General features: G+C 48.1%; 1 protein-coding gene across 4 annotated transcripts in view; it reads right to left on the minus strand.

Annotated features, from left to right (window-relative positions):
* Positions 1-27,500, minus strand: part of gpc6a (glypican 6a) — a 137,644-nt gene that overhangs the window by 86,930 nt on the left and 23,214 nt on the right. For 3 of the 4 annotated variants that reach the window (XM_081701141.1, XM_035534931.2, XM_035534932.2), the window contains exon 2: positions 22,422-22,580. The exons of the other annotated variant lie outside the window; for it this stretch is intronic. In XM_081701141.1, coding sequence (XP_081557267.1) covers positions 22,422-22,580 — 159 coding nt within the window. The remainder of the gene's footprint in view (positions 1-22,421; positions 22,581-27,500) is intronic. 4 annotated transcript variants of the gene reach the window in all.

A 27,500-nucleotide genomic window follows, 5' to 3' on the forward strand; every position in this document is an offset into this window, starting at 1 on the left:
GTCCGATCAATTGCCGTATATATTATAGTGAGCGGAATGTATCACTAGACCGTACTCGGCATTCAGAGATGCGGCGGTTCAGACGCTTTGGGGTTATCGGTGCACCAACCTTCTCACCTGGAGCAGGTGCGTGAAGGTAAGCTCTACCCTCTACTCAAAACTCTGCAAGCATTCACCAGTCAGCTAAGCCAGACAAACAGTGCTGTTGCTTTTCCTGTTCCTGTCTATTGCCAAACAAACAAACAAACAAAAAACTGCCTTTGAAGCTTTAAAACAAAACAAAACAAAACAATATTAAAAAGATGAGGCTATTTTTCACTCATCTACCACAGAGCAGGGGGCTCGACCTTCAGTGCAAATCTTGTCGTAGTCTAAAGGACGCTGCCTCAAAGCAGCTGGGTGCCAGAGCGAAAACTGAAGGGGACCTAATAGTTGTCCTTGTGGCACGCCGTGACGTTTACAGCCGAGGAGGAGCCCATCTGCTGCCTTCGCCTTCATTTTAATTAGCCGTGCTTCCGTCCTGTAGCGCCTGGCACCTGTCTTCTGCTGCTGTTCTGGATTTCACTGGATTTATTTAACGGGATTTTTATGTGTGTGTGTGAATGTATGGAGGACAAGGATAATAAGACATAACGTGAGGACATTAGCGCATGGCACCGTGCATGTACCCAGTCCCATATACAGTACGCCTTGTTGTTCAACACACTCCACATTTACAGGTCAAAGCATACCTCTTCTCTTTAAAAATGTACCTTCTATGTCTAATTCCTAATATATATACATATATAGAAACAACAGCCTACATGCTATCAAGTCCGACTGGAGCCGAGGCTACATCAGAATTAAACCTACTTAGTATAAACACACAGTCACCGAACCACATTCCCTAACACACACATAATCTGCTCTTCATGCCTTGTCTTTATTCTGTGTGTATTCCCTTAAAGGTGATTTACGTAAACATGCAATCAACAGTCATTTGACTTGAACAGTCCACCGGCGAGACAGTGGAAAACAGGACCAAACCTGGAGTCGTACACTGTGTGAGGCGGTACCGGAGACCAGACCAGTGAACAGTCAAAAACAGACCATTGTCCAATAAGTCCAGCCTCATAAACCAGTTCTGTACTAAAACCCAAACCACACCCTTTAGAAACCATGTACGCAGCTTTTAACAAATCATATCATAACTATAACTGGCAAAATTTTAAATTGTAATATTTTCTAAGTAACAGCCTACAGTACATGTTTAACAAAGTAAACACTGCACTGGGTATGGTTTTCACAGAAATGTGTGTTGTTTGTGATGATAGCCTTGGGGAGAGTTTGGATACAAGTAAACAATTTCATTATTAATAATAATAATAATAATAATAATAAGATGAAGAAGAATTTATTAAAACTAAAAGTTAAATATGATTCATTTAAATAGACTAGAAGACTTGAGTTCATTTAAAAAATAAAATTAAAAAATGATAAAAGATGTATTAAAAAACAAATCATTTAAACCGACAATAAAAGACAATTTAAAAACTGCCCTTCAAGAAAATAAACATGCAACAACATCAAGTAAAACAAAATGCATAATTAGAACATGAATGCACACACACACACACACACACCCCAGCATCAGAACTGCAGCTCAGCACCACGTACGGGTGCCAACCTTCACTCCGGTTCTCCGCATACAAAACCAGGCTGCCGGACGTTCGTATGCATGGCAACAGGAAGAACACACAGAGAGGAGGTCCTGCATGTCAAAGATCTGGTGTGAAAACTCCAACTGTGTAAGACAAGCTTCAACCTTTGTTTCGCTTAGCCTCCACCCCCACACACACACATACACACACACACACGCACACTCACACACACACTCACACACACACGCACACGCACACACACACACTCACACGCACACGCACACACACACACACACACACACGCACACGCACACGCACACACACACAGACACACACACATACACACACGCACACACACACAGACACACACTCACACACACACTCACACACACACACACACTCACACACACACACACACACACACACACACACATACACACACACACACACACACACACACACACATACACACACACACACACACACACACACACAGACACACCCTACCACTCACAGCCTAAATACAATATATGCGTAAACGGTGTGAGACAGAGGAGTGTGAAAACGTTAAAGAAAAGACATAAAGAAGTGCAGCTAGTGGAGAGTGTGAAAGCGCTTGGAGAGAAAACTGACGCTCCAGTTCTTCCCGATTTCACTTTAAATTTGTATTCACGGTGAGTTTAGCAAACTAGACTTTTATTTTTAACTCTGGATGCAGGCAGCGCAGCCCTGCCGACGTACGTCGGCGTAGCCTATAAAAACTCCCCTAATACGTTAGCTGTAGCCTCGCTAGCCTTCTGTTCGTAGGTTGCTTCCTTTTTTTTGTTCCCTATTCTATGCAGGACAAAACAATCAAAAATAAATTGATTTAAAAAAAATAGGTGATACAGTCATAATTGAATTTCATGGCAGGAATTTGAAGGCCGGGTGATTGAGTTGTTGTTTATTCACACGGTGAAATATTCACCGTTCATTGTCTAAAACACCTGAGCTGCCCTCTTAATAGGTAATGCCCTCAGTAGAGAGAGAGAGAGAGAGAGAGAGAGAGAGAGAGAGAGAGAGAGAGAGAGAGAGAGAGAGAGAGAGAGAGAGAGAGAGAACAGAGACAGAACAGAGAGACAGACTGACAGAGAGAAAACAGAAAGAGAGAGTATGGTCAGCTTGTGTGTTTCTAATTGCTCCAGTTTTACAGACTTCTGTCAAAGTTCTCCGCTGCTCTCTGGAGTAACAGCCTGCTTCATTAACGCTGAGGAAACGCTACAGAGCTGCGCCGGTCCGCCCAGTCCTTCTGAATAACTCAATGGCGTCTCTGACAGTTACCGGGGCGACTGCTCGGTGAGTCCCTGCACACGAGCCTCCAATAGTCTGTGCAAACTGCTTCAACCACATGAAGACATGAAGAACATGAAGAATCTAGAGCTGTCGTCTCTGGATCTAGAGCTGCTTTCACTGGCTCTAGAGTTGTTTTCGCTGAAGTCAGAGTTTCTACTGATGTATAATGTATAAAGGTCTTACAGACTTGCCTACTGTTTGGACAGAATTAGTTTCAGAATTAGATTCATGCTGGCTACCAGAGAATCTCTGAGATTTTAGGCCCATCATAGTCCATCAGTCAGTCTACTGTTCCAGAGCCTGTAAGATTTGTCTCTTATACCATAAGCAGTAAGAGTAACCCCAGGTAAGAAAGCAGATCTGTGAGAACTGACATGTCGGTAAATATCCCATCATACCCTGCAGAAAAGGAGGTTGAGCAGGAACTTGCAGAAGCATTTAACGTTGTGGATACAAGCGGTTACAATAAATGTCAAAGCAATCACGGCTGCATTAAGCATAGATGTCCCTATTGGGCCACCATATGATTTATGGTTCTGGCATTTAGCCAGAATTTCAAGCTACTGTTAAAATTTCATGGATGAAAAAAAAACACCTTAATTACCTCAATGCATCACCTCAGAGGCCTGTTTAAGTTTTTCAGTATCAGTAATAGAAAACATACTATAATATAGCTTATATGATAAAATGCATCACTCATATTTTCTCAGTGTTTTCTCAGTATTCTCTCACTATCTGCTCATCTGTCTGCACTGGGACATTTCTCAGCTTGCTCCCAGCTCTCTCTCTCTCGTCTCTGTACAGAGATGAGGCAGCCAGGGCATCGCAGCTGTCTGACGGAGAGCAGATCATCTCCAAGGCAGACCACAGGCTGGAAGTCTCCTCTCCTCTCTTCTCCTCTCCCCTCGTCTCGTCTCGTCTCGCCTGAAGCCGAGACCCCCATCAAAAGCATCAAAGCCATCCCGTCGCTCAGAGTAATGCTTTATCGCCAGGCAGACTGCAGGAGTCAGGCACCAGCAGACAGTATAAGGAGACAGGTGCATCTCCTTTTAACCCAAGCGCTGGGCTTCTGGAATATTCCATCAGGCTGTGTCGGCACGGGTCCTGGACGGACAGGGCGAACCCGACAACCTTCCCCTGAACAGCCCTGAACCTCCTAAAACAGATGGAATAAATATCCAAAGCTAGATCGTCGCGTCAGAGCAGAGGCGCCTCACCGAGGCCTCAGGACTGTGAGCAAACACACTCCACTCAGCGCGGAGTCATTATTCGTTTGGCTCAAGCTCTTCCAAAACGCACCTCCTTCCGTGCAGGCGGAGGCCGGCACGCTCGAGGGCGGAGGTCCTGCCAGTGCACGGAGACTCTCCCGTGGATGAGCCTAATTGATCATGACTCGGCGATATTCCTTCAGAGAATTACCCGATCGATATGTTCTTACGCTGGTAATAGGAGAACGTCGAACACACTGCACCGTGTCTTTATGGACTGAGGAACAGCAGAGGGGGAAGAGAGATCGCATCGATTTCAACGGCCTTATTTTAACAGTACGACCATATTAGGTCCCGACTGAAAATACAGCTAATGTGCAAACCGCTGCTAATGCACGAGGGGGGGGGGGTTTGCTTTTGAAAACGAACAGACCTGATTGAGCATTACAGTAGCATTGATTTACGCTTCGTTGTTATGCTGTAAAGTAACCTGTGAGCGCTGAGATGTAAGTCTATACACCTGAAATGGTGAATTATAGAAATACATCAACTGGCCTAGGGGGCACAGTAAAATATACTGGAGTTAAGTACATGTATCTCTCTCACAAACACACACACACATACACACACACACACACACACACACGGATACGTTTAACATATAAATGTAATCTGAGAGTTTGAAATCAGGAGAAAAGGAAAATTTGACACTGTACATGAACAAATATGTTTCTTTTTATATATTAGATAAATATATTAGAATATATTAGATAAAAGTTGTCTCCTCTTCTTCTGCGGGACTACCCGGTGGGATTTCGGGACCTGCTCTAGGCTCCAAAGATGTTACCTCATTCCTGCGCGAGTCTCCGGGATCGTTTTTAAATCTTAAAATAATTGACCTTGAGAACTTAATTGCCTGTGTTCCCTGCCACATCGCCCCGTGACTAAAGAGAACCTGCCATGACACAGTCATCATTCATGTTTCCAGAAAGACCGTGTGTGTGTGTGTGTGTGTGTGTGTGTGTGTGTGTGTGCTGGGTGGGTCATTAACAGGATTCAGCGGTGTGCAGTATGTCTTTATTCCAGTACATCCTAACAGGGGACGACAGTCCTTCATCACACTCACATCCTCACTTTCACCCTGAGTTTTCATTGGTTGTGTCTTAAACCATAAGACATGTCACCCAAAACTTTACAGTGTTTAAGTTACGTTAATAATGTACTGATATGCAGTCTTATAAGGAGCAGCTAAGCTCAAAGAGAGGCAGGGCTAATCTCACAGAGGGAGGCAGAGCTAACCTCACAGAGGGAGGCAGAGCTAACCTCACAGAGGGAGGCAGAGCTAACCTCACAGAGGGAGAGCTAACCTCACAGAGGGAGGCAGAGCTAACCTCACAGGGACGTGGAGCTAACCTCACAGAGGGAGGCAGAGCTAACCTCAAAGAGGGAGAGCTAACCTCACAGAGGGAGAGCGAACCTCACAGAGGGAGGCGGAGCTAACCTCAAAGAGGGAGAGCTAACCTCACAGAGGGAGGTGGAGCTAACCTCACAGAGGGAGAGCTAATCTCACAGAGGGAGAGCTAACCTCACAGAGGGAGGTGGAGCTAACCTCACAGAGGGAGAGCTAATCTCACAGAGGGAGAGCTAACCTCACAGAGGGAGGTGGAGCTAACCTCACAGAGGGAGAGCTAATCTCACAGAGGGAGAGCTAACCTCACAGAGGGAGGCGGAGCTAACCTCAAAGAGGGAGAGCTAACCTCACAGAGGGAGGTGGAGCTAACCTCACAGAGGGAGAGCTAACCTTACAGATGGAGGCGGAGCTAACCCTTGGAATGGTTCCAGCTCATCAGTGGGTGGCAGTGTTTATTAAGACTGTTTGTCCTCTGCAGGCAGAGGACTGTGACTCATCTGTGTCTCATCTTGGTCTCACCTTTGCATTAAGAAAAGTTAAATAAAAATGTGTGAGACAAAGTGTGAAACCACAGAGGCGAGTGGTGTGTGTGTGTGTGTGTGTGTGTGTGTGTGTGTGAAGGGAGAATGAAGGTGTCTGACTCTAACACTCCCTGATCCGATTTTCCATCTTCTCTCTTTTCAGCCTCAACCTCCTTCCTTTAAATGTAATTCCTCAAACAATATGGGGCATGAGGTTGAGCTAGGAACCAGTACAGCCATCTGCAAACCAGTACAGAACCAGTATAGCCATCTGTAAACCAGTACAGAACCAGTACAGACGTCTAAGGGGGTTAGTGGACCCAGTACAGACGTCTGAGGTGTTAGCAGAACCGGTACAGATGTCTGAGGTGTTAGCAGAACCGGTACAGACGTCTAAGGGGGTTAGTGGACCCAGTACAGACGTCTGAGGTGTTAGCAGAACCGGTACAGATGTCTGAGGTGTTAGCAGAACCGGTACAGACGTCTGAGGTGTTAGTGGAAACAGTACAGATGTCTGAGGTGTTAGTGGAAACAGTACAGATGTCTGAGGTGTTAACGGAACCAGTACAGATGTCTGAGGTGTTAGCAGAACCGGTACAGACGTCTGAGGTGTTAGTGGAAACAGTACAGATGTCTGAGGTGTTAGTAGAACCAGTACAGACGTCTGAGGTGTTAACGGAACAAGTACAGATGTCTGAGGGGGTTAGCAGAACCAGTACAGAAGTCTGAGGTGTTAGTAGAACCAGTACAGCCCGCAAGGTCATCTTTGAAGCCTCAGCCAATAACATTCCAGACCACGAACGTTCTTCCAGCACTTCTTTCTGACCTCGGCGTCTCAGCACGCCTCTTACCGACCGCGGCAGGCACCTCTGAAACACGTCAGGCATCGATGCTCACTGCGGCGAGATCAAAGACGTGGACGCAATTGCAACCCCAGGCGTCTCCGCCAGTGGGGGTACAAAGACCCCCAATAAAGAGGCTGGCCATCTTTGATTGATCAGCGTGTTTATAGACAACACAGCAGCCATCGCGTGACTTCAAAGGACTTTACGATACACTAAAAATGGAAGCACCCTGTCTGGAGTGTGCCCATGCTTCTGGAGCTTTTAAGACCCAGAATGCCGCTTCTGCCGCACACACGGTAAACAGCTATTGATTCTCCGCCGTGCTGATCCAGTAAAAGGGTCACGAGAGACGTGTAACCGGGCAGGACCGGAGAGCCGGCATGGACGGGAGCGGACAGAGGCGGAGAGGAATTCTGACAAAGAATGCAAGCGTCTGGGTCCGACGGAAGGCGCGCGTGCTCCGTGGGTAATTCCAGGAGCCAAGGGAATGGCGTTATGGAAGATGAGCTCGGTTAAAACTAGTCAACACCAACCCCTCAGGGCTCACAATTCAACACCAACCAGTTAAGACCAGTCCCTCTACACTACTCGTATTACACACGAGGGAAATCTGCTCACTTACTTTTGTTGTGAAAACATGAGAATTAATGCTGGAAAGACAGATCCCATCGGGCGCCGCACGTCTACAGCTGGAGATAAAATCAGCTGGCATAGTGAGTCTGAGACAAGCCTGAGACTGCGGAGCATAAATGGGAGGTTCTGGGTAATTACTCCACCTTCAACCTAAAGCACCAACCTCCAGACTCCACCTTTAATCTAAAACACCAACCACCAGACTCCACCTTTAATCTAAAACACCAACCACCAGACTCCATCTTCAACCTAAAACACCAACCACGAGACTCCACCTTCAACCTAAAACATTAACAAGACTCCACCTTCAACACCAGGACATCTGGACTATTATCGGAACCAACACCAGGACATCTGGACCAGTATCAGAACCAGGGGGGATCATGCATCAAAAAGAGTGATGATGTCACTGTCTCCAGGTCAGTGTGTAATTTGCATACAGCAGGCATTGGGTGCGCAAAAGATGTGACGCCTTCAGCACAACGTGAGCAGCAGTCAAATCAACATTCAACAACCACCAGACTTGGGGAACAGTGTGGAGCACGCCCCTCCAACATCCCAGAATTCCGAGACAATGGAATCGGGGGGCCACCAGAGACAATCGGGCCCTGATGTCCCCCCGCCGGACCCACACACTCGCATGGCTCGCGTCTGCGGTCTTAGCGTGACTGCGTCTGCGGTCTTAGCGTGACTGCGTCTGCGGTCTTAGCGTGACTGTGACTGCGTCTGCGGTCTTAGCATGACTGCGTCTGCGGTCTTAGCATGACTGTGACTGCGTCTGCGGTCTTAGCGTGACTGCGTCTGCGGTCTTAGCGTGACTGCGTCTGCGGTCTTAGCGTGACTGCGTCTGCGGTCTTAGCATGACTGTGACTGCGCCTGCGGTCTTAGCGTGACTGCGTCTGCGGTCTTAGCGTGACTGCGTCTGCGGTCTTAGCGTGACTGCGTCTGCGGTCTTAGCTTAGCATGTGGTGTGTGCGTGCGAGTCAACCCTGCACGTCGAAGGCATTACAGCGCAGAATTTGCACCAAATAAATCACACACTAATGAGATTTTGGTTCAATTAATTTTAGTAACGGCCTCTTGTGTGTCTGTGCAAGCCCACGGAAGTCTCCTTTTTTCACAGCAATTTTCACAGCAACATGTAGCAAACAGTATTTTTTTATACACAAACAGAGTGATGTAAAAATATTCCTGGACACCGGACACTTTCTGGGGCCGTACGCGGTGTTGTATTTTGGGAACACGTGTCGTAAGCTGCGTCTCTGCGCCGGGGTGTTGGAGCCCGTGGGGGAAAACTGCATCAGCGCGGTGGGTGGGGCCGACCTCGGAGCTGAGCACGGACCAGCCATGCAGCGTCTCTGGGTTCCTTCAGACTGGCACCTTTTCTCCCACTGCAGAGGTTCATCACGATTTCTACTTCCGTGGCCGGACTTAAGCGTCGACCATATGATGTAAACGTTTGACATCCACTGACATCAGACGAGCCCAAACATTTCAGATTAGTGTGAGTGTCCATGCTAACTCCAGGGCTGGAATTCGGGACATTACAGAACCCGGCCCACCGCCTGCCTGTCCAGGCTGGCGATACGGCAGCAGCTCCTGGACGGCTCCTGACTGGCGGCCCATCTCAACTCGCTACTGCAGTAATGAAGAACCAGAACCAGAACCAGAACCAGCGCTCAGTGCTCTAGGGCTGCTCATAGCAGGCCTCTGCGTCTGTGTCCTGCTCTACACACAATCACAACGTCCTGCACAACACACCATCACAGTGTCCTGTTCTCCACACCCCCACAAGCTAAGCTAAGTCTGCATTCATCATTAACCTCCAAGGCAGCGCTGGAATCTCCGAACACCGACGCCGGCTGTTTGCATGCAGCACATCAAGCGCTAATCAGCATCATAGCAGGATCAATTATCCAGTTCACTCAGTTCCGGCTGGCTTGCCAAGCGGATGAGCGATGTGCCCTACTGGCTGGCCCGCTCACAAATGCGCCAGCCGGCAGCCTGGATGCCTGCCGTCTTCCCAACGCACTAACCCTTTGGAAAAACAAAGAGGTTCACGTAAGACTTCCCATCTTAGCTAAAGCAACTGCAATGCTGTGACATATAAAAATAAGAATAGATGCGTTATTATATCTGTAGTCCCATTCAGACAACGTGCGTAAGGCGTCATAAGTGCACAGCTGTTTCCAATAGGCGCTGTAGTGTTTACCTTGTAAATAAGGGCTGTCTTGTTTCAGAACCAGACTATCAGGGGCTTCCGCTACTCTTGAATCTTTATTAAACATGAAACGTCGCACACGCGTCCGTCCCGCAAACGCGGCTTTACGGGTCCGGTGTAGTTGAACGTGTGTGAAATTCATGCATATACACGCCATGTCTCTTCCCCAGAGACGTGCGGGGCAGAAACGCAAAGTCAAGGATGCCCCGGAGAGGGAGGAGGAGCTGGAGGATAAGTGTGCAGCTCCCTGCCAACGTCCCCGTGAGCCTCTGTCGTTAGCACGGGGTCGAGGGCAAACCAAGGCGGGCCCGGGCGATGAAACCGCCTCCAACTGTGCAGGGGCCCCACGGGAACTCCCGCGGATCTCGCCTCATTAAAACGAGACAAAAAATGAAAAACCTCACAAATTCATTAGTGCCAAATGCGGCGGCTAGCGTCCCAGAGGAACAGCAAGCGCACGCGCATTCGGCTAGCGCCCCGGTCCGGACAAGCGCTTCGCTCGCCAAAAAAAAAAAAGTCAGGAATCAAAGGAAAGTTGAGAGGTTTCTCTCTGGCAGGTAATTACGGATTAAATTACAGCATCGGATAGAGAGGTATGCCGTAAAGTGGGCAGATTTGTCTGGGCTGGGAAGAAATTACGGATCCGATATCTGTTTTTCAGAATTCCGTAAGCACAATGGATTAATCCCGGTAAACTTGAGAAACACCCGCAGTCTGAAATGAAGTTATATGAGTCATAAATATCGCAAATGGATAAATTCCCCTGAGGATTCCATAAATTAGCATGACTTCCGGTGTAGTCTCGTCCTGGCACCAGAAACCCGACGCCAGAGGAAACGCCCTGCGGTAACCACAGTAACGCCCGCTAAGTAACTTGAAGCTCCGCAAAGATCCCGGCCGCCGCCGGCATTTCGGAGCCGCACTCTTCCGCGTTCACACGACGAAGGTTATAAAGGCAGTCTGGTTATTTTATCGCGCTAACTCCCGTCTGCCTTTATGACGCCAGTCCCCAGGCCCACGGTTCTCCACGCCGGATACCGGGAATATTTGCCTGATGAATCCAGGGAGTCGGCAGCCTGGATGCAGAGCTGCCCTCCTCCTTCCTCCTCCTCCTCTCTCCATCCCTTCATCCCTCCCTCTTTGTCCAGAGTTCTCTTTCTCTGCCAGGTGCTTTTGCGTTCGATTAGCCAGCGCACGTCGACATGTGCGTGGAGCAGAGAGTGCGACAAGGAGTGCCCTGCGCGCGGCCGGGTGGAGCCGAGGGGAGTCGAGAGGAGCTGAGAGGAGCTCATCCAGTGTCAGCATAAGCAGGACATTGTTTAAAGGGCAGTACATAAAGAGTTTAAAGAGGCATTTACATAAATAAACAAACTGAGGTTAAAGTGTGACTGCCCTCATTCATCTTTTCAAGTGACAGTATGTAGGGGAGGAGTGTGTGGGCCCAATAGCATCAACTTCACAGCACATACCTCTCCACAACAGAATAACTACCCCTACACACATTTACAGTATTTAGCTGAGGCTTTTATCCAAAGCAACTTATAATTATGATTGAGCACAACTTGAGGGTTAAGGGTTTTGCTTAGGAGACCAACAGTGGGATTTGAACCAGTAACCTCCTGATTATAAGTCAAGTGCCTTAACCACTGAGCTACCACTACTACACCCGCGCACCAGAGTGCGTGCGTGCGTGCATGCGAGCGTGCGTGCGTGCGTGCGAGTGTGCGTGCGTGCGTGCATGCGTCCGAGCGTGCGTGCGTGCGTGCGAGCGAGCGTGCGTGCGTGCGAGCAAGGCAAATGTGAGGGGGCCACTCTGTACAGCACTTCCCACCTACCGTCACACCGGGATCCAGCCTGTCCGGATCGACTGTGGACAACCCCCCCCAACACGCAGTAGTGCAAAGATAGCTTTCCAAGCAGCCTGCACGAGCTCGTTACCGTGACACCCGATATGGCCTTGACCTTCGACCTCAGCTCTGTCGGTCAGGCTTCAGCTATAATCAGCTGCCCAGCCTTCCGCAATTTCGGAGCACAGCGTTCCGGATTCCAGGAAATGCCAAAGCAGTAGTTTGGCCAGCCATAAAAATCCAAAGTACTCAACAAAGCCAGAAACAAGCCACACCACCCCCACCCATCTACGATGCCCAGACATAAGTCATTCTGTCCGTGGTCTGGCAGACGCAGCAGACAGTAACCACTCCGCCTCACGGTCGACGTCCACAGACACACATAACCAGTGACCCTCACTACAATGGCATGGCTTCATATGGGTCACGTCCAGGGTTAATCGCACAGGATCTGAGCTTCAGCTCTCTAACAGCCATGCTATCGACTAATAGAAATATCTGATTTGGGCACTAATGACTTTTTCTTATCGCTGATGACATTAAACCGCTAAAATGTCCTTTTCTGAATGTCTTTCTGTATTTATTTTAACATCTAACAGCAGGTGAACTCACACAACTGTGCATGATGTCATGTGACAATTTCATAATTGTACACGTAATATTTCAGCAGGTTCTGACCACTGAATCACGTGTGTGTGTGTGTGTGTGTGATTCAGCCCTGGCACTGTGCCCGTTATGATAATTTACTCTGCCCACTACAGACCTCCCTAACGAGCGTTAAAGCTGTAAAGATTTGGGTTTGAGTCTTTGCCCCATGCACTCAAACGGTAGGAAAGATTCACTCCCTTCTGGTTTAATCCAGGAGATTATAGGAGATTAAGGCAAGGGTCAGAACACGTGACTGGAGCTACCAGAACCCGATTAACGCTCTCAGCGCTCCTTCACGCTCCCTCACGCTCCAGCGGAGCCTCACGAGACATAAACATACCCCTCTGAGACTCCAGCTGGCCTGTACTGTGCCCCTACATGGGAAGGAGACAGAATTCCCCTACATGGGAATTCAGTTAGCACTCAAGTTCACTTTCGAGTTAAAGTGGATTCCAGGGAAACAGATGCATGAAGACCAAGGAGCTTCTGGGTAGGGATACCAACAGCACATTCGGGTGTCATTTGTTCACTCAGTATTCGCTAATCTGGAGTAATCTGGAGTATTTGCTATCTAATATGTAATAACCTGGAATATTCACTATCAAATCCTGAGGGTATGAAGAGGGGCATTTTTCTAGATTTTCAAACGGAATGGAACCGGAGTGTTTTTGCACCCTCAACTCTGTGTACCTCTCTGGTCTGGTGTGATACATCAGTAACCCATCGAGGTTCGGTGTGATGTATCATAATCCATGGAGGTTTGGCGAGCTCTAGGTCCTTCTCAGTGTGTTGCAAGTCTAAAGGAACTAAGTGTTGGCTATAATTAGCATCTTCTCTGCATGTCTTCAGTTTTCCCAACTACCCATCCATGCGTTTTGCCATTTCCGGTAGGAGAAAACAGACCATCTGAAACTTGCACGCCTCCCCCCAGTGGCTTTACACCAGGAGCTGTTAGTCTCAAACTCTAAATATCTTTTATTTCGGCCGAGCTGAGCCGAGTTTTACGTCCGGTCTCCGAACTTTTGGAGGCGAAAGAACCGTTTTCCTTTTTTGCGAGCAGAAGGGCTTTTCAGAATGTGGCTGGTGCTCCCCACAAGTTCTAACGTGCATGTTGAGTAATGGCCTTGAAAACACCAGCAACCCAGTGCCGTTACTGGGCTGACAAGTCCTCGGAACTTCCAGCGCTCTCGCTAGCAAGTTCAAACAGCGACTAGTGAAGCAGGTGTGATGAATTCCAGGGAATGTGTTGACGAAATTTGGCTCTTTCTGAAAGTGCAGGAAAGGAGGAGATGGGACAGTGTGTGTGTGTGAGTGTGTATGTGTGTGTGTGTGTGTGTGTGTGAGTGTGTGAGTGTGTGTGTGTGTGTGTGTGTGTGTGTGTGTCACAGCTTCACAGCCATCTCTGGTGCTGCGTCCTAAGGAAGCAGCTCAGAAAATAAAAATGAAAAGTGATGAAATCAAATTGCAAATGGATGTTGGCGGACAGAAGTCCAGGCCTCGGTGCGCGGAGCCTTGAAGTCCAGTCCCTCCCGACCATCCGTCTGCCAACGAACGAGAGAGAGTCAGAGTGAGGACAGAGGGACAGAGAGGGAGGGAAGGAGAGAGTGAGTTCTCCGTGAGTGAGTTCTCAGTGACAGTGAGCTCTCTGTGAGAGTGAGTTCTCTCTCAGTGAGTTCTCTGGGAGAGTGAGCTCTCTGTGAGAGTGAGTTCTCTCTCAGTGAGTTCTCTGGGAGAGTGAGTTCTCTGTGAGAGTGAGTTCTCTCTCAGTGAGTTCTCTGGGAGAGTGAGCTCTGTGCACCACGCAGGTGGCACCACGCAGGTGGTCTCCGTGGAGACGGGCCTGCCCCTCCCTGCAGGTCCTTTAGCTGACACTGCTCCATCACGACAGTGTTTATATATTCATGACACTTCCAGGAACTGCGCTGCATGGCTCTGGGTTTGGGGTTTCAGGGAAGAAGGAAATCTGCTACTGACTGACAAGGACACACAGGCAACGCTGCGAGGACACTGTCATCTACACCTCTACACCCAGCTGGACTGTCTCCTCCAGGGTTAGGATTAGGGTTAGAGTTAGGATTAGAGTTAGAGTTAGGGTTAGAGTTAGAGTTAGAGTTAGAGTTAGAGTTAGGGTTAGAGTTAGAGTTAGAGTTAGAGTTAGAGTTAGAGTTAGAGTTAGGGTTAGGGGTTAGAGTTAGAGTTAGAGTTAGGGTTAGGGTTAGGGGTTAGAGTTAGAGTTAGGGTTAGGGTTAGGGTTAGGGTTAGAGTTAGAGTTAGGGCTAGGGTTAGGGTTAGGGTTAGAGTTAGGGTTAGGGTTAGAGTTAGAGTTAGGGTTAGGGTTAGAGTTAGGGTTAGAGTTAGTCAGGTCTTGCTTTCTTCCTTATGCCCTGAGAGTTTTTCTCTGCAACGTCTGATTCCTGGAAAGCTGCTTGAATGAAAGTGCTTTTTAAATGAAATGAGATTAAACTGAATGAAGCTGTTGGAGCTGAAGACGACGCTGAGTCTGGCCAGAAGGGTTTCCACATTAATGAATATTTATGATTTTCTGCTAATCGATTTTAATGTTCAATTTGGGATTTATGACAATATTCAATGGCTTCTGAAACTGTGTGTGAATTATGACCAAATAACATCCTGTTGTCTTCACAGCAAAATGAACGCTCAAATAACGGCACAACTGACAGTTTTTAAATATATATAAATACAAAATATCTATAGATAATATAATATATATAATATTTCATTTGACAGTAAACGGCTGCTGGTATTATAAATACTGTGACTGAGAGAACACCTCCTGAAGTATACCTCCTTCCACCTCCATATACCTCCACCCACCTCCACCTCCACCCACCTCCACCTCCATATACCTCCACCACCTCCACCATCATCCACCTCCATATACCTCCATAAATCTCCACCTCCACCTACCTCCACTTCCATAAACCTCCACCTACCTCCACCTCCACCTACCTCCATCTCCATATACCTCCATTCACTCCCACCCACCTCCACCTCCATATACCTCCATCCACCTCCACCTCCATATACCTCCATATATCTCCACCTCCACCTACGTCCACCTCCATATACCTCCATAAATCTCCACCTCCACCTACCTCCACTTCCATAAACCTCCACCTACCTCCACCTCCACCTACCTCCATCTCCATATACCTCCATTCACTTCCACCTACCTCCACTTCCATAAACCTCCACCTCCACATACTTCCTTCCACCTTCACCTACCTCCACTTCCATAAACCTCCACCTACCTCCACCTCCATATACTTCCATCCACCTCCACCTACCTCCACTTCCATAAACCTCCACCTACCTCCACCTCCACCTACCTCCACCTCCATATATCTCCATCCACCTACGCCTACCTCAACTTCTATATACCTCCACCCACCTCCACCTCCACCACCCCCACATACCTCCATCAGCTCACATAAAGCCCCGTTTGTGATCAGAAGTCTGTGGGCACCACGGCACATTCTCAGAGCAGTAATAGATGTTTCCAGCAGTGCCAGGATGCTTTTACTTCTGTACGACTCCACATAAGCGCAACTGGATGCTCCCCTCCTCCTCCCCACGGAGCCAAGCATTAACAGGGGCTTAGAATTAGAGCCTGTGAAGCATCACAATATGGTTTCACCATATTTGCAATGACTCTTTTGTGAAAGTCCCATTTATGTTGTGTTAGCGATGTGGTATGCCTGATCTAACGCTACACACACTGCTGGAACTTCTCAGTGGCAACACAAACCTTTCCAATGAGAAAAATGCGTTCAACTTCCAGTTTCCACTGTGTGTGTGTGCATTTGGAATCATGACATTAGGACCCGAGACCAGTGCTCTGACCCTGCTCGGCCTTAGTGTGGGGCAGAAATATTCCGATATGGGAACAAAAATCGGAAAACGAATCACACCAAGCAATGCACAAAACCCTTGTGCAAAGGGACCCACTCCCGTACAACTGCTGTGCTGTTGCTAGGGGACGTGCTGCATGCCATTGCTAGGGGGAAACGCATGGACCACGCATGCCAGCATCACTGAGAAACAAAAACCTCCATCACTTTTCTTAGGCTAATTGGACATATTACAGTGCAGAAAAAAAATAACATAATGAGAGATCTTCAGTTCTGCCGCATGTGTGAAAGAACAATGTTAAAAAACAAAATATGTTAGGTTACATAAAGATGAGAAATAGAAATGAGAAATGAGCATGCCAACGGAGAAATTTGACCAGTCTCTCCCTCAATCATTCTCTCCCTGGTAGGAGAGACACAGTGGGAGAAGGAGAGAGTTTATTTTGTATGTCACTGACGTTTGGGATGGTTTGCCTTCTCTCCCACGGGCAAGTGCTGGCGTTCATACCCGCCGTGGGGATTCGTATCCAACACCGCCCAGGCCCTGGGCCGAGACGTTCTTATTTACGGAGCCGTTCTTGGGAAGATGCCAAATTATTTAACTTCCCTTGAAACGGAACTCTGGACATTGCGAGATCTGCTCTCCGGACACCGAAAGTCCAAACTGAAGAAAGGAAGATAGAAAGAAAGGAGAGTGAGAGAGAAAGGTAGATTCTGGTCCAGGCTAAAAGGATGCTGACCCCTCCCGGTCCAGGTGGTGTGTGTGTGGGAGTGTGATGTCTGTTCTGATGAAACTCTCTGTTGCTGCTGTTTCTTGGTCAGCTCTCCTGAATAAATGAGATCTCAGTGAGACAAACGCGGTTAAATAAAGGTTAATAACAATGATGATGAGAGAGAGAGAGAGAGAGAGAGAGAGAAAGAGAAAGAGAAAGAGAGAGAGAGAGATAACCCATTCTGAGACCCTGCCTGATCTCTGGGAGAAGCATATCTTTATAATGATGTTCAGCATCTGCATGGGGTGTGAGATGACACCTGTCCAAGCTGGGGTGTCTGTTCCCTACTTTCATACAAGGCCTATTCTGTGAGGATTCAGGGGCCAAGCACACAAACAACTCCACCCACTACACAGTTCAATGGCGAACAGCTCCACCCACTACACAGTTCAATGGCGAACAGCTCCACCCACTACACAGTTCAGTGTCTCCACTTTCTTTCTTGTTTTTTTGTCTTTTGTCTCCAAAAAAATACCCATAAATCCTCTGCGAGAAGACTTTTGCTACATCATGGAGAGAAAAGATGAGGCGCGATTGTGGAGATTAAGAACAGTCACTGCTTTGTTGTGCAAAAACGTGCTTCGATTACGCATCGATTAAGCGTCTGGATAACAGCAGCGTCGGACACAAGCACGTACAGATGCTCTGTCTTCGTGATTCCAGACCCGTCCCGCCGTGACATAACGCACCACGCTCGCGGGGTGGGAAAAAGGTATGGGGAGTTTTTCCGCCCGCGCTCCCTACGGTGTCATCAATCCTTGCGAGGGATTTTTCATCGGAACTGACGGGCCAGCTTAGGAGACACGGCTCCCCCGCGACTGGAAAAGTGGAAGCATTTGTCCAATGGCCAGAATACGTATTATTCATCCCAGGCTCTGGGGGGGAGAGAGAGGCCAGGGAGACACTGGGATGGAATTCTCACGAGAGAGGGGAGAACACCCTGCCAGATATCTGAGGAATTTAGACACTCGGAAGTGACTGCATGCAGATGGCATCATTTGAGGACAGGAACTACGATGACGTAATGTCACATCTACGGATGTATCGTAATATGCACATCTTTGAGCATATATTGGGTGTTATGGAAAATTCTGCATTCAATTTATTGCGAGCTTCGGAAAATACTAAACATTCCAATACATATAGCAAATCATGGACCTTGTCTTCAACTGCCTAGACAGCCTCGGCCTGTGCCAGAACCGGAACAGCCGCCACGTACAACAATGGTTCACCTGGATGAATGCGTGAGAACAAAGGGTTAATGTTGGGGTCGGGGTTTAAGGTTCGGGGCGTTTGAGGTGACCGAGCTCTGGGGGGGAGCTGCAGTCGTCCCGGCAGGGCGGAGAAAGATTCATGACGTGAGATGATCCCCCGTCTGAGAGCAGCAGTGGACAGATCGATATTTATCCCACCAAGCTGAAGGGGTTTCTGGGGATTAGATGTCAAACCTGCAGGGCCTATCAAGATGATAAATAAAGTTTCTGTGCATGTGTGCTTGTGTATGTGTGTGTGTGTGTGTGTGTGTGTGTGTGTGTGTCAGGCACTCTTGGTATGAGAGATAAAGGCGACTTGTGAACTCAGGGTTGAGAAAGAAGACAGCACAACACAAGCTGTATCCACAGGAGGGGAGAACCTGGCTCTCTGCAAAGAGCCCTGCAGGATACACACACACACACACACACACACACACACACACACACACGCACGCACGCACCCCGATGTTTTACAGGCAGGCCCACATCAGCTCACCACAGCGAGAGTATTCATGTTGCGACCGCTGCTGCGATGAAGATGCTGCTAACAAGCGAGTGTACACTACGCCTGGCCCCCAACCCGCTAATAAACACCGCCCAACACGCTAATAAACACCGCCCAACACACTAACAAACACTGCCCAACACGCTAACAAACACCGCCCAACACGCTAACAAACACCGCCCAACACACTAACAAACACTGCCAACACACTAAAAACACTGCCCAACACGCTAACAAACACCCCCCAACATGCTAATGAACACCAACCAACACACTAACAAACACTGCCCAACATGCTAACAAACACTCCCCAACACGGTAACAAACATCACCCAACACAGTAACAAACACGCCACAACATGGTAACAAACAACGTCCAACACGCTAACATCGCCCAACACATTAACAAACACCACCCAACTCACTAACACTGCTCCACGGCTCCCACCAGTGACGACTGAGCGTGCAGCTGCTGAATCAGGGTCACTGCGTAGGGTGGAGTTTCACCACCTCGTTCAGCTGCAACATCACAGTAAAGATCCAAGACAGACCTCAACACTGACTTGGACATATCACACTACAATACAAAACACACACTCGCACACTCATACAAAACACATACTCACACACTCATCCAAAACTCACACTCACACACTCATCCAAAACTCACACTCACACACTCATACAAAACTCACACTCACACACTCATCCAAAACTCACACTCACACACTCATACAAAACACATACTCACACACTCATCCAAAACACACACTCGCACACTCATACAAAACACATACTCACACACTCATCCAAAACTCACTCACACACTCATCCAAAACTCACACTCACACACTCATACAAAACACACACTTACACGCTCATCCAAAACTCACACTCACACACTCCTACAAAACTCACACTCACACACTCTTACAAAACACACACTTACACGCTCATCCAAAACTCACACTCACACACTCCTACAAAACTCACACTCACACACTCATCCAAAACTCACACTCACACACTCATACAAAACACATACTCACACACTCATCCAAAACACACACTCGCACACTCATACAAAACACATACTCACACACTCATCCAAAACTCACACTCACACACTCATCCAAAACTCACACTCATACAAAACACACACTTACACGCTCATCCAAAACTCACACTCACACACTCCTACAAAACTCACACTCACACACTCATACAAAACACACACTTACACGCTCATCCAAAACTCACACTCACACACTCCTACAAAACTCACACTCACACACTCATCCAAAACTCACACTCACACACTCATCCAAAACTCACACTCACACACTCATCCAAAACTCACACTCACACACTCATCCAAAACTCACACTCACACACTCATACAAAACATACTCACACACTCATCCAAAACACACACTCGCACACTCATACAAAACACATTCTCACACACTCATCCAAAACTCACACTCACACACTCATCCAAAACTCACACTCACACACTCATACAAAACACACACTTACACGCTCATCCAAAACTCACACTCATACACTCCTACAAAACTCACACTCACACACTCATACAAAACACACACTTACACGCTCATCCAAAACTCACACTCACACACTCCTACAAAACTCACACTCACACACTCATACAAAACACACACTTACACGCTCATCCAAAACTCACACTCACACACTCCTACAAAACTCACACACACACTCCTAGAAAACACACTCATCCAAAACTCACACTCCTCTGACTTGACCCAGTCCAAGCCCAATACGACAGCATTCTTCACTACGTCCTGGCACAGTGCAGTAAAACCCGATTCCCTGACCATCCACGTCCACGTGTTCCGGACCAGCGGTTCCCCATCTCTACCACCGTCCTCCTCTTACAGGGGGATGTTGGGACATACCACCGTCCCCCACCTATAGGGGGGATGTTGGGACCTACCACCGTCCTCCTCTTACAGGGGGATGTTGGGACATACCACCGTCCCCCTCTTACAGGGGGATGTTGGGACATACCACCGTCCCCCTCTTACAGGGGGATGTTGGGACCTACCACCGTCCTCCTCTTACAGGGGGATGTTGGGACATACCACCGTCCCCCACCTATAGGGGGGATGTTGGGACCTACCACCGTCCCCCTCTTACAGGGGGATGTTGGGACATACCACCGTCCCCCTCTTACAGGGGGATGTTGGGACATACCACCGTCCCCCTCTTACAGGGGGATGTTGGGACCTACCACCGTCCTCCTCTTACAGGGGGATGTTGGGACATACCACCGTCCCCCACCTATAGGGGGGATGTTGGGACCTACCACCGTCCCCCTCTTACAGGGGGATGTTGGGACCTACCACCGTCCCCCTCTTACAGGGGGATGTTGGGACATACCTTTGTCCCCTCTCCTCTGTATTCAGTGTGTAGCGTTGTGCACTACACTATATCAGCACCCAGAACTCAAATTGAAATGGAAGTCACAACGTTTCACACAGGAAAGAATAGCACCATCTCCCTGAAAGTGTGAGAAAGACAGGGACATATACAGGTACGGGGACATACAAGTACGGGGACATACAGGTACAGGGACATACAAGTACGGGGACATACAGGTACAGGGACATACAGGTACGGGGGACATACAGGTACAGGGGACATATACAGGTACGGGGGACATACAGGTACGGGGGAAATACAGGTACGGGGGAAATACAGGTACAGGGGACATATACATGTACGGGGGACATATACAGGTACGGGGACATACAAGTATGGGGACATACAGGTACAGGGACATACAGGTACAGGGGACATACAGGTACGGGGGACATATACATGTACGGGGGACATACAGGTACAGGGACATATACAGGTACGGGGACATACAAGTACGGGGACATACAGGTACAGGGACATACAGGGACAGGGACATACAGGTACAGGGGACATACAGGTACAGGGGACATATACATGTACGGGGGACATATACAGGTACGGGGGACATACAGGTACGGGGGAAATACAGGTACGGGGACATACAGGTACGGGGGACATACAGGTACGGGGACATACAGGTACGGGGGACATACAGGTACAGGGACATACAGGTACAGGGACATACAGGTACGGGGGACATACAGGTACGGGGACATACAGGTACGGGGGACATATACAGGTACGGGGGACATACAGGTACAGGGGACATATACAGGGACAGGGGACATACAGGTACGGGGACATACAGGTACGGGGACATATACAGGTACGGGGACATACAGGTACGGGGACATACAGGTACGGGGACATACAGGTACGGGGACATATACAGGTACAGGGGACATATACAGGTACGGGGACATATACAGGGACAGGGCACATACAGGTACGGGGACATATACAGGGACAGGGGACATACAGGTACGGGGGACATACAGGTACGGGGACATACAGGTACGGGGACATATACAGGTACGGGGGACATACAGGTACGGGGGACATATACAGGTACAGGGGACATATACAGGTACGGGGACATATACAGGGACAGGGCACATACAGGTACGGGGACATATACAGGGACAGGGGACATACAGGTACGGGGGACATACAGGTACGGGGGACATATACAGGTACGGGGGAGGGGCAGTGTGGGCATCAGTAAAGAGAAGAGCGATTCTCTCACCATCAAACTTCTTGTGCCGGGAGGTGAAGGTAGAGCGCAGGGTGGAGCTGGTCTCCTCCAGTAGGCTCTGGAGGTCCATCTTGCTCTGATCACTTAGTCTCTCCTCCATTTCCAAGGTGCAGCAGGTGTAGCCCTGAGAACACACCCGCAGGTGTTCACCTGCGGAAGGGAAGCAACACGCTTTGCTTTTGGGTTTTTTATTTTTTCCAAACACACACACACACACACACACACACACACACACACACAAGCGTGAAAGCCATTGTCCAGTTCATTAAACCAGCACTGGAGAGGTGTGGAGTTTCCCACAGGACACAGGGGACGTGGTGCAGAACCATCTGGAACTAATGACGCACGCCTGGTCCCAGTGTGACATCTTTAATTATGGCAAACCTGCTGAGGAACGCCTCGTATCAATCACCTCTGTCTGCACGTCGCCGAAGATTCCGCACGTTACATCTGGCTCTGAATAATAACCAGATTTCACAGATGCAAATTTAGTGTGTCGGTCCAATAACAGATAACGATGTGTGTGTGTTTGTGGGTGTGATCTTGCCACCGATTATTGTGAAATATTGCAGCGAAATAAAACATTGCTCAATGACTGCTGAGTTTTACTGCACTTGTGCTCAGATGAGGAGCTTTTCATTACGGTTTCTAGCGAACGTCCTCGTGCACTCACGTCAAGCCACTGCGTGCTGCTTCAGGGCTGTGGCGAACAGGGCCGAGCTGCTGATCTTAGTCTCGGTTCTCGTCCAGACGCGGCCAGGCCACGCGCGGAATGAACCTTCTGCCCCTCTGGTGTGAGAGGGGCCCTGTGCTGACTGCTTCTGACTTATTTATAAAGCCGTTTGCTGTAAATTGCCTTCATATATCACGCCTCCATTACACCGCAAGGTTAACGCCCAATGGACCCCAAACGGTGTTAGCGTGTCCTCACTCTGTCTTGCGCTCTGGTGTCCGGATGGTTCAGGACGCAGGGCTGCTTCTCCGATGTCCTTGGGCAGCTGCGCATCGTGGGGGGGGGTTGGGGTGGTTGCGTGTGTTCGAGGCTCAGACTTTGGTGCAGTTAGGAAAGGGAGTCGATTTGTTTAAAGGTGTGTTTTATGGTTGGTGTACCTGGAGACTATCGAGGGCCCTCCATGTTTTGGTAAAGCTCCTGGGGACCTTTCTGCTCCCAGAACCCTCACGGAGTCTTTACGGGCCTGGTTAACTGCCACACGTGTCATCTAATTACTGTTGCTCCTCCCGCTGTGGCTCCTGGACACACACCCCCACCCGCCCACTCCAGGACAGGCCACAGAACAGAGGTGTATGAACACGGGTCCTTTCATTGTGTCTACCAGTTCCGCAGTATAGCGTCACCTTCATCATCATCACCACCACCAATGCGAACTCCTGCAACTACACAGAGGCACCCCTGAGGAATCGTAAACCCACTGGAACCGTGGGTACCGGTACCACACAGCCCCATCCAGTCGTGCTGCTTCAACAGTTCCGGGTCTATAGGTCAGTTTTTGGAACCAGACCCATGCGATTTGGTCGAGCGTGTTCAGCTCTTATTTCGCCCTCCGTCAACACGAGTCCCGGCCACCTGCTTCCCAGAAGCTCCCACGTGCTCGGTCATCAGTGTGTCCTTGTCATCGTTTCCATTAAGAAACACACACACACACACACACACACACACACACACACACACACACCCCCGCCTGGCTCACTGGGGCTTGGTCATGCTGTCAGCAGGAGGGTTTGCTGCAGACACTGGGAAACACACCATGTCAGCTTTAAGGCAGGAGTGGATCGGGCCAGTGACAGATTATTAACTCAGGCCTCTGGAATCATTAGAGCTTATTATGGAGGGATGAGGTTGGAAAACAGGAAGTGCCAGTAATGGGAGCACATTTCCTGTTCAAGTGAAAAAGCCCCCCCCCCTCAGAGAGAGAAGAGGAGCTTACAAAAAAGAAAATGTATCGACTTTGCAGGGAGAGAGAGGGAGCACACACTCATACAAAACACAGACAAACACTCATACAAAACACAGACAAACACTCATACAAAACACACACTTATACAAAACACACACAAACACTCATACAAAACACAGACAAACACTCATACAAAACACACACAAACACTCATACAAAACGCACTCATACAAAACAGACAAACACTCATACAAAACACATACAAACACTCATACAAAACACAAACACTCATACAAAACACACAAATACTCACACAAAACACACTTATACAAAACACACACAAACACTCATACAAAACACACAAACACTCATACAAAACACACAAACACTCATACAAAACACACACAAACACTCATACAAAACACACACTCATACAAAACACACACAAACACTCATACAAAACACACACAAACACTCATACAAAACACACACTCATACAAAACACACAAACACTCATACAAAACACACAAACACTCATACAAAACACACAAACACACACAAAACACACACAAACACTCATACAAAACAAACAATCACTCATACAAAATACACACAAACACTCATACAAAACACACTCATACAAAACACACACAAACACTCATACAAAACACACACACTCATACAAAACACACAAACACTCATACAAAACACAAACACTCATACAAAACACAAACACTCATACAAAACACACACAAACACTCATACAAAAGACACTCACGCACTCGTACAAAACACACTCATACAAAACTCACACAAAACACACACAAACACTTATACAAAACTCACACTCACACACTCATACAAAACACACAGACAAATTCCTACAAAACACACACTCATACACTTCTAGAAAACACACACTCCTATAAAACACACACTGCTACAAAACACACACTCACACATTCAGAGGGTTAGCATATACAGGTACAGTAGGGTTAGCATATACAGGTAGGGTAGGGTTAGTAAATACAGGTAGGGTAGGGTTAGCATATACAGGTAGAGTAGGGTTAGTATATACAGGTAGGGTAGGGTTAGTATATACAGGTAGGGTAGGGTTAGTAAATACAGGTAGGGTAGGGTTAGCATATACAGGTAGAGTAGGGTTAGTATATACAGGTAGGGTAGGGTTAGTATATACAGGTAGGGTAGGGTTAGTATATACAGGTAGAGTAGGGTTAGTATGTACAGGTAGGGTAGGGTTAGTATGTACAGGTAGGGTAGGGTTAGCATGTACAGGTAGGGTAGGGTTAGTATGTACAGGTAGGGTTAGTATGTACAGGTGGGGTAGGGTTAGCATGTACAGGTAGGGTAGGGTTAGTATGTACAGGTAGGGTAGGGTTAGTATATACAGGTAGAGTAGGGTTAGTATGTACAGGTAGGGTAGGGTTAGTATGTACAGGTAGGGTAGGGTTAGTATGTACAGGTAGGGTTAGTATGTACAGGTGGGGTAGGGTTAGCATGTACAGGTAGGGTAGGGTTAGTATGTACAGGTAGGGTAGGGTTAGTATATACAGGTAGGGTAGGGTTAGTATGTACAGGTAGGGTAGGGTTAGCATATACACGTAGGGTAGGGTTAGTATGTACAGGTAGGGTTCGGTTAGCATGTACAGGTAGGGTAGGGTTAGTATATACAGGTAGGGTAGGGTTAGTATATACAGGTAGGGTAGGGTTAGCATGTACAGGTAGGGTAGGGTTAGCATGTACAGGTAGGGTAGGGTTAGTATGTACAGGTAGGGTAGGGTTAGTATATACAGGTAGGGTAGGGTTAGTATGTACAGGTAGGGTAGGGTTAGTATGTACAGGTAGGGTAGGGTTAGTATGTACAGGTAGGGTAGGGTTAGTATGTACAGGTAGGGTAGGGTTAGTATGTACAGGTAGGGTAGGGTTAGTATGTACAGGTAGGGTAGGGTTAGTATGTACAGGTAGGGTAGGGTTAGTATGTACAGGTAGGGTAGGGTTAGTATATATACGTAGTATACATTAGCGTCCAGGATGTGATCTGGGAAGTGTTATGGAATGTTACTGAGGATGTGTCCTGGGAATGTCTTCTTGAGAAGTACAATGTTTTGACTGAAGTTTGCACCAATTTCAGACTGTATAACAAAGTCTGTGCCGAGTTGAAATGATTTTTGAAGCTAAGATTTTTGAAGCTAATAAGCTAAGACCAAAAGAGTTTCTGTAACTGAAGAGAAAATTTGTGTATAGTACAAACTAGATCTGGGATAGATCCCTGGAGAACTTCCGCAGTCTCCCAGGAGACAGGACGTCAACTTGGACAAACTTTTATCTACTGCACGTAACGAACCACCTGGAGTTTTAAAATATTTAACGAAACTGAACAGTCAACAGGGTCGAGAGCTTTTAGGATCCGAATGTCGCAGGGATAAATGCAGCAGCGCCGTGATTTTTTCATCATGAGCTTCCATTACCTTGTTAACAAACACAGAGGCGTCATTTTAAGAGTGTGACACCACGGCACGGCTCCGGAGTGCCGACACGTACGAGGAAGAGGTGACGGGCGACAGCGTTCGGCTCCGAAACTCCGGCTGCCTGTCTCATTCAGAGGTATCTCTTAAGTGCCAGCGCGGGTCGGCTCCTATACGCGTCGGAATGCCGGAATGTTCAGATGTTCCCGGAAGGAAGCACAAAGAAAACAAGCGGTGAAGCACCTCAGGACTTCACGCTCATAAAATCTACGACTTTACTCGTGAACATTTGTAAAGCTGCTTGGCTACATCTGCTGTAAAAAGTGCTACAGAAATAAATTTGTCAGACATCCACTGCTACCAGCTTTAAGGAGCAACTGTGTGACAGATAGCCCATCCACCGCTACACACACATTTACCTGACACTTTTAGTCAAAGGAGCGTATAATTCCAACTGAATGCAACATGAGCAATTGAGGGTCATAGGTCTTGCTCAGGGGCACAACAGCAGTACCCTGCCAGAGGCTGGACTTGAAGCAGCAACCTTCTGATTAATAGTGCAGTACCTTAACCACTAAGCTGCTGCTGCCCACACGCACACACACACCCACACACACACACACACACACGCACACACACCCACGCACACGCACACACACGCACACACA

This window comes from Electrophorus electricus, chromosome 18 (assembly GCF_041902795.1).
Source record: "Electrophorus electricus isolate QZ-2024a chromosome 18, ASM4190279v1, whole genome shotgun sequence".
NCBI classification, from domain to species: domain Eukaryota; kingdom Metazoa; phylum Chordata; class Actinopteri; order Gymnotiformes; family Gymnotidae; genus Electrophorus; species Electrophorus electricus.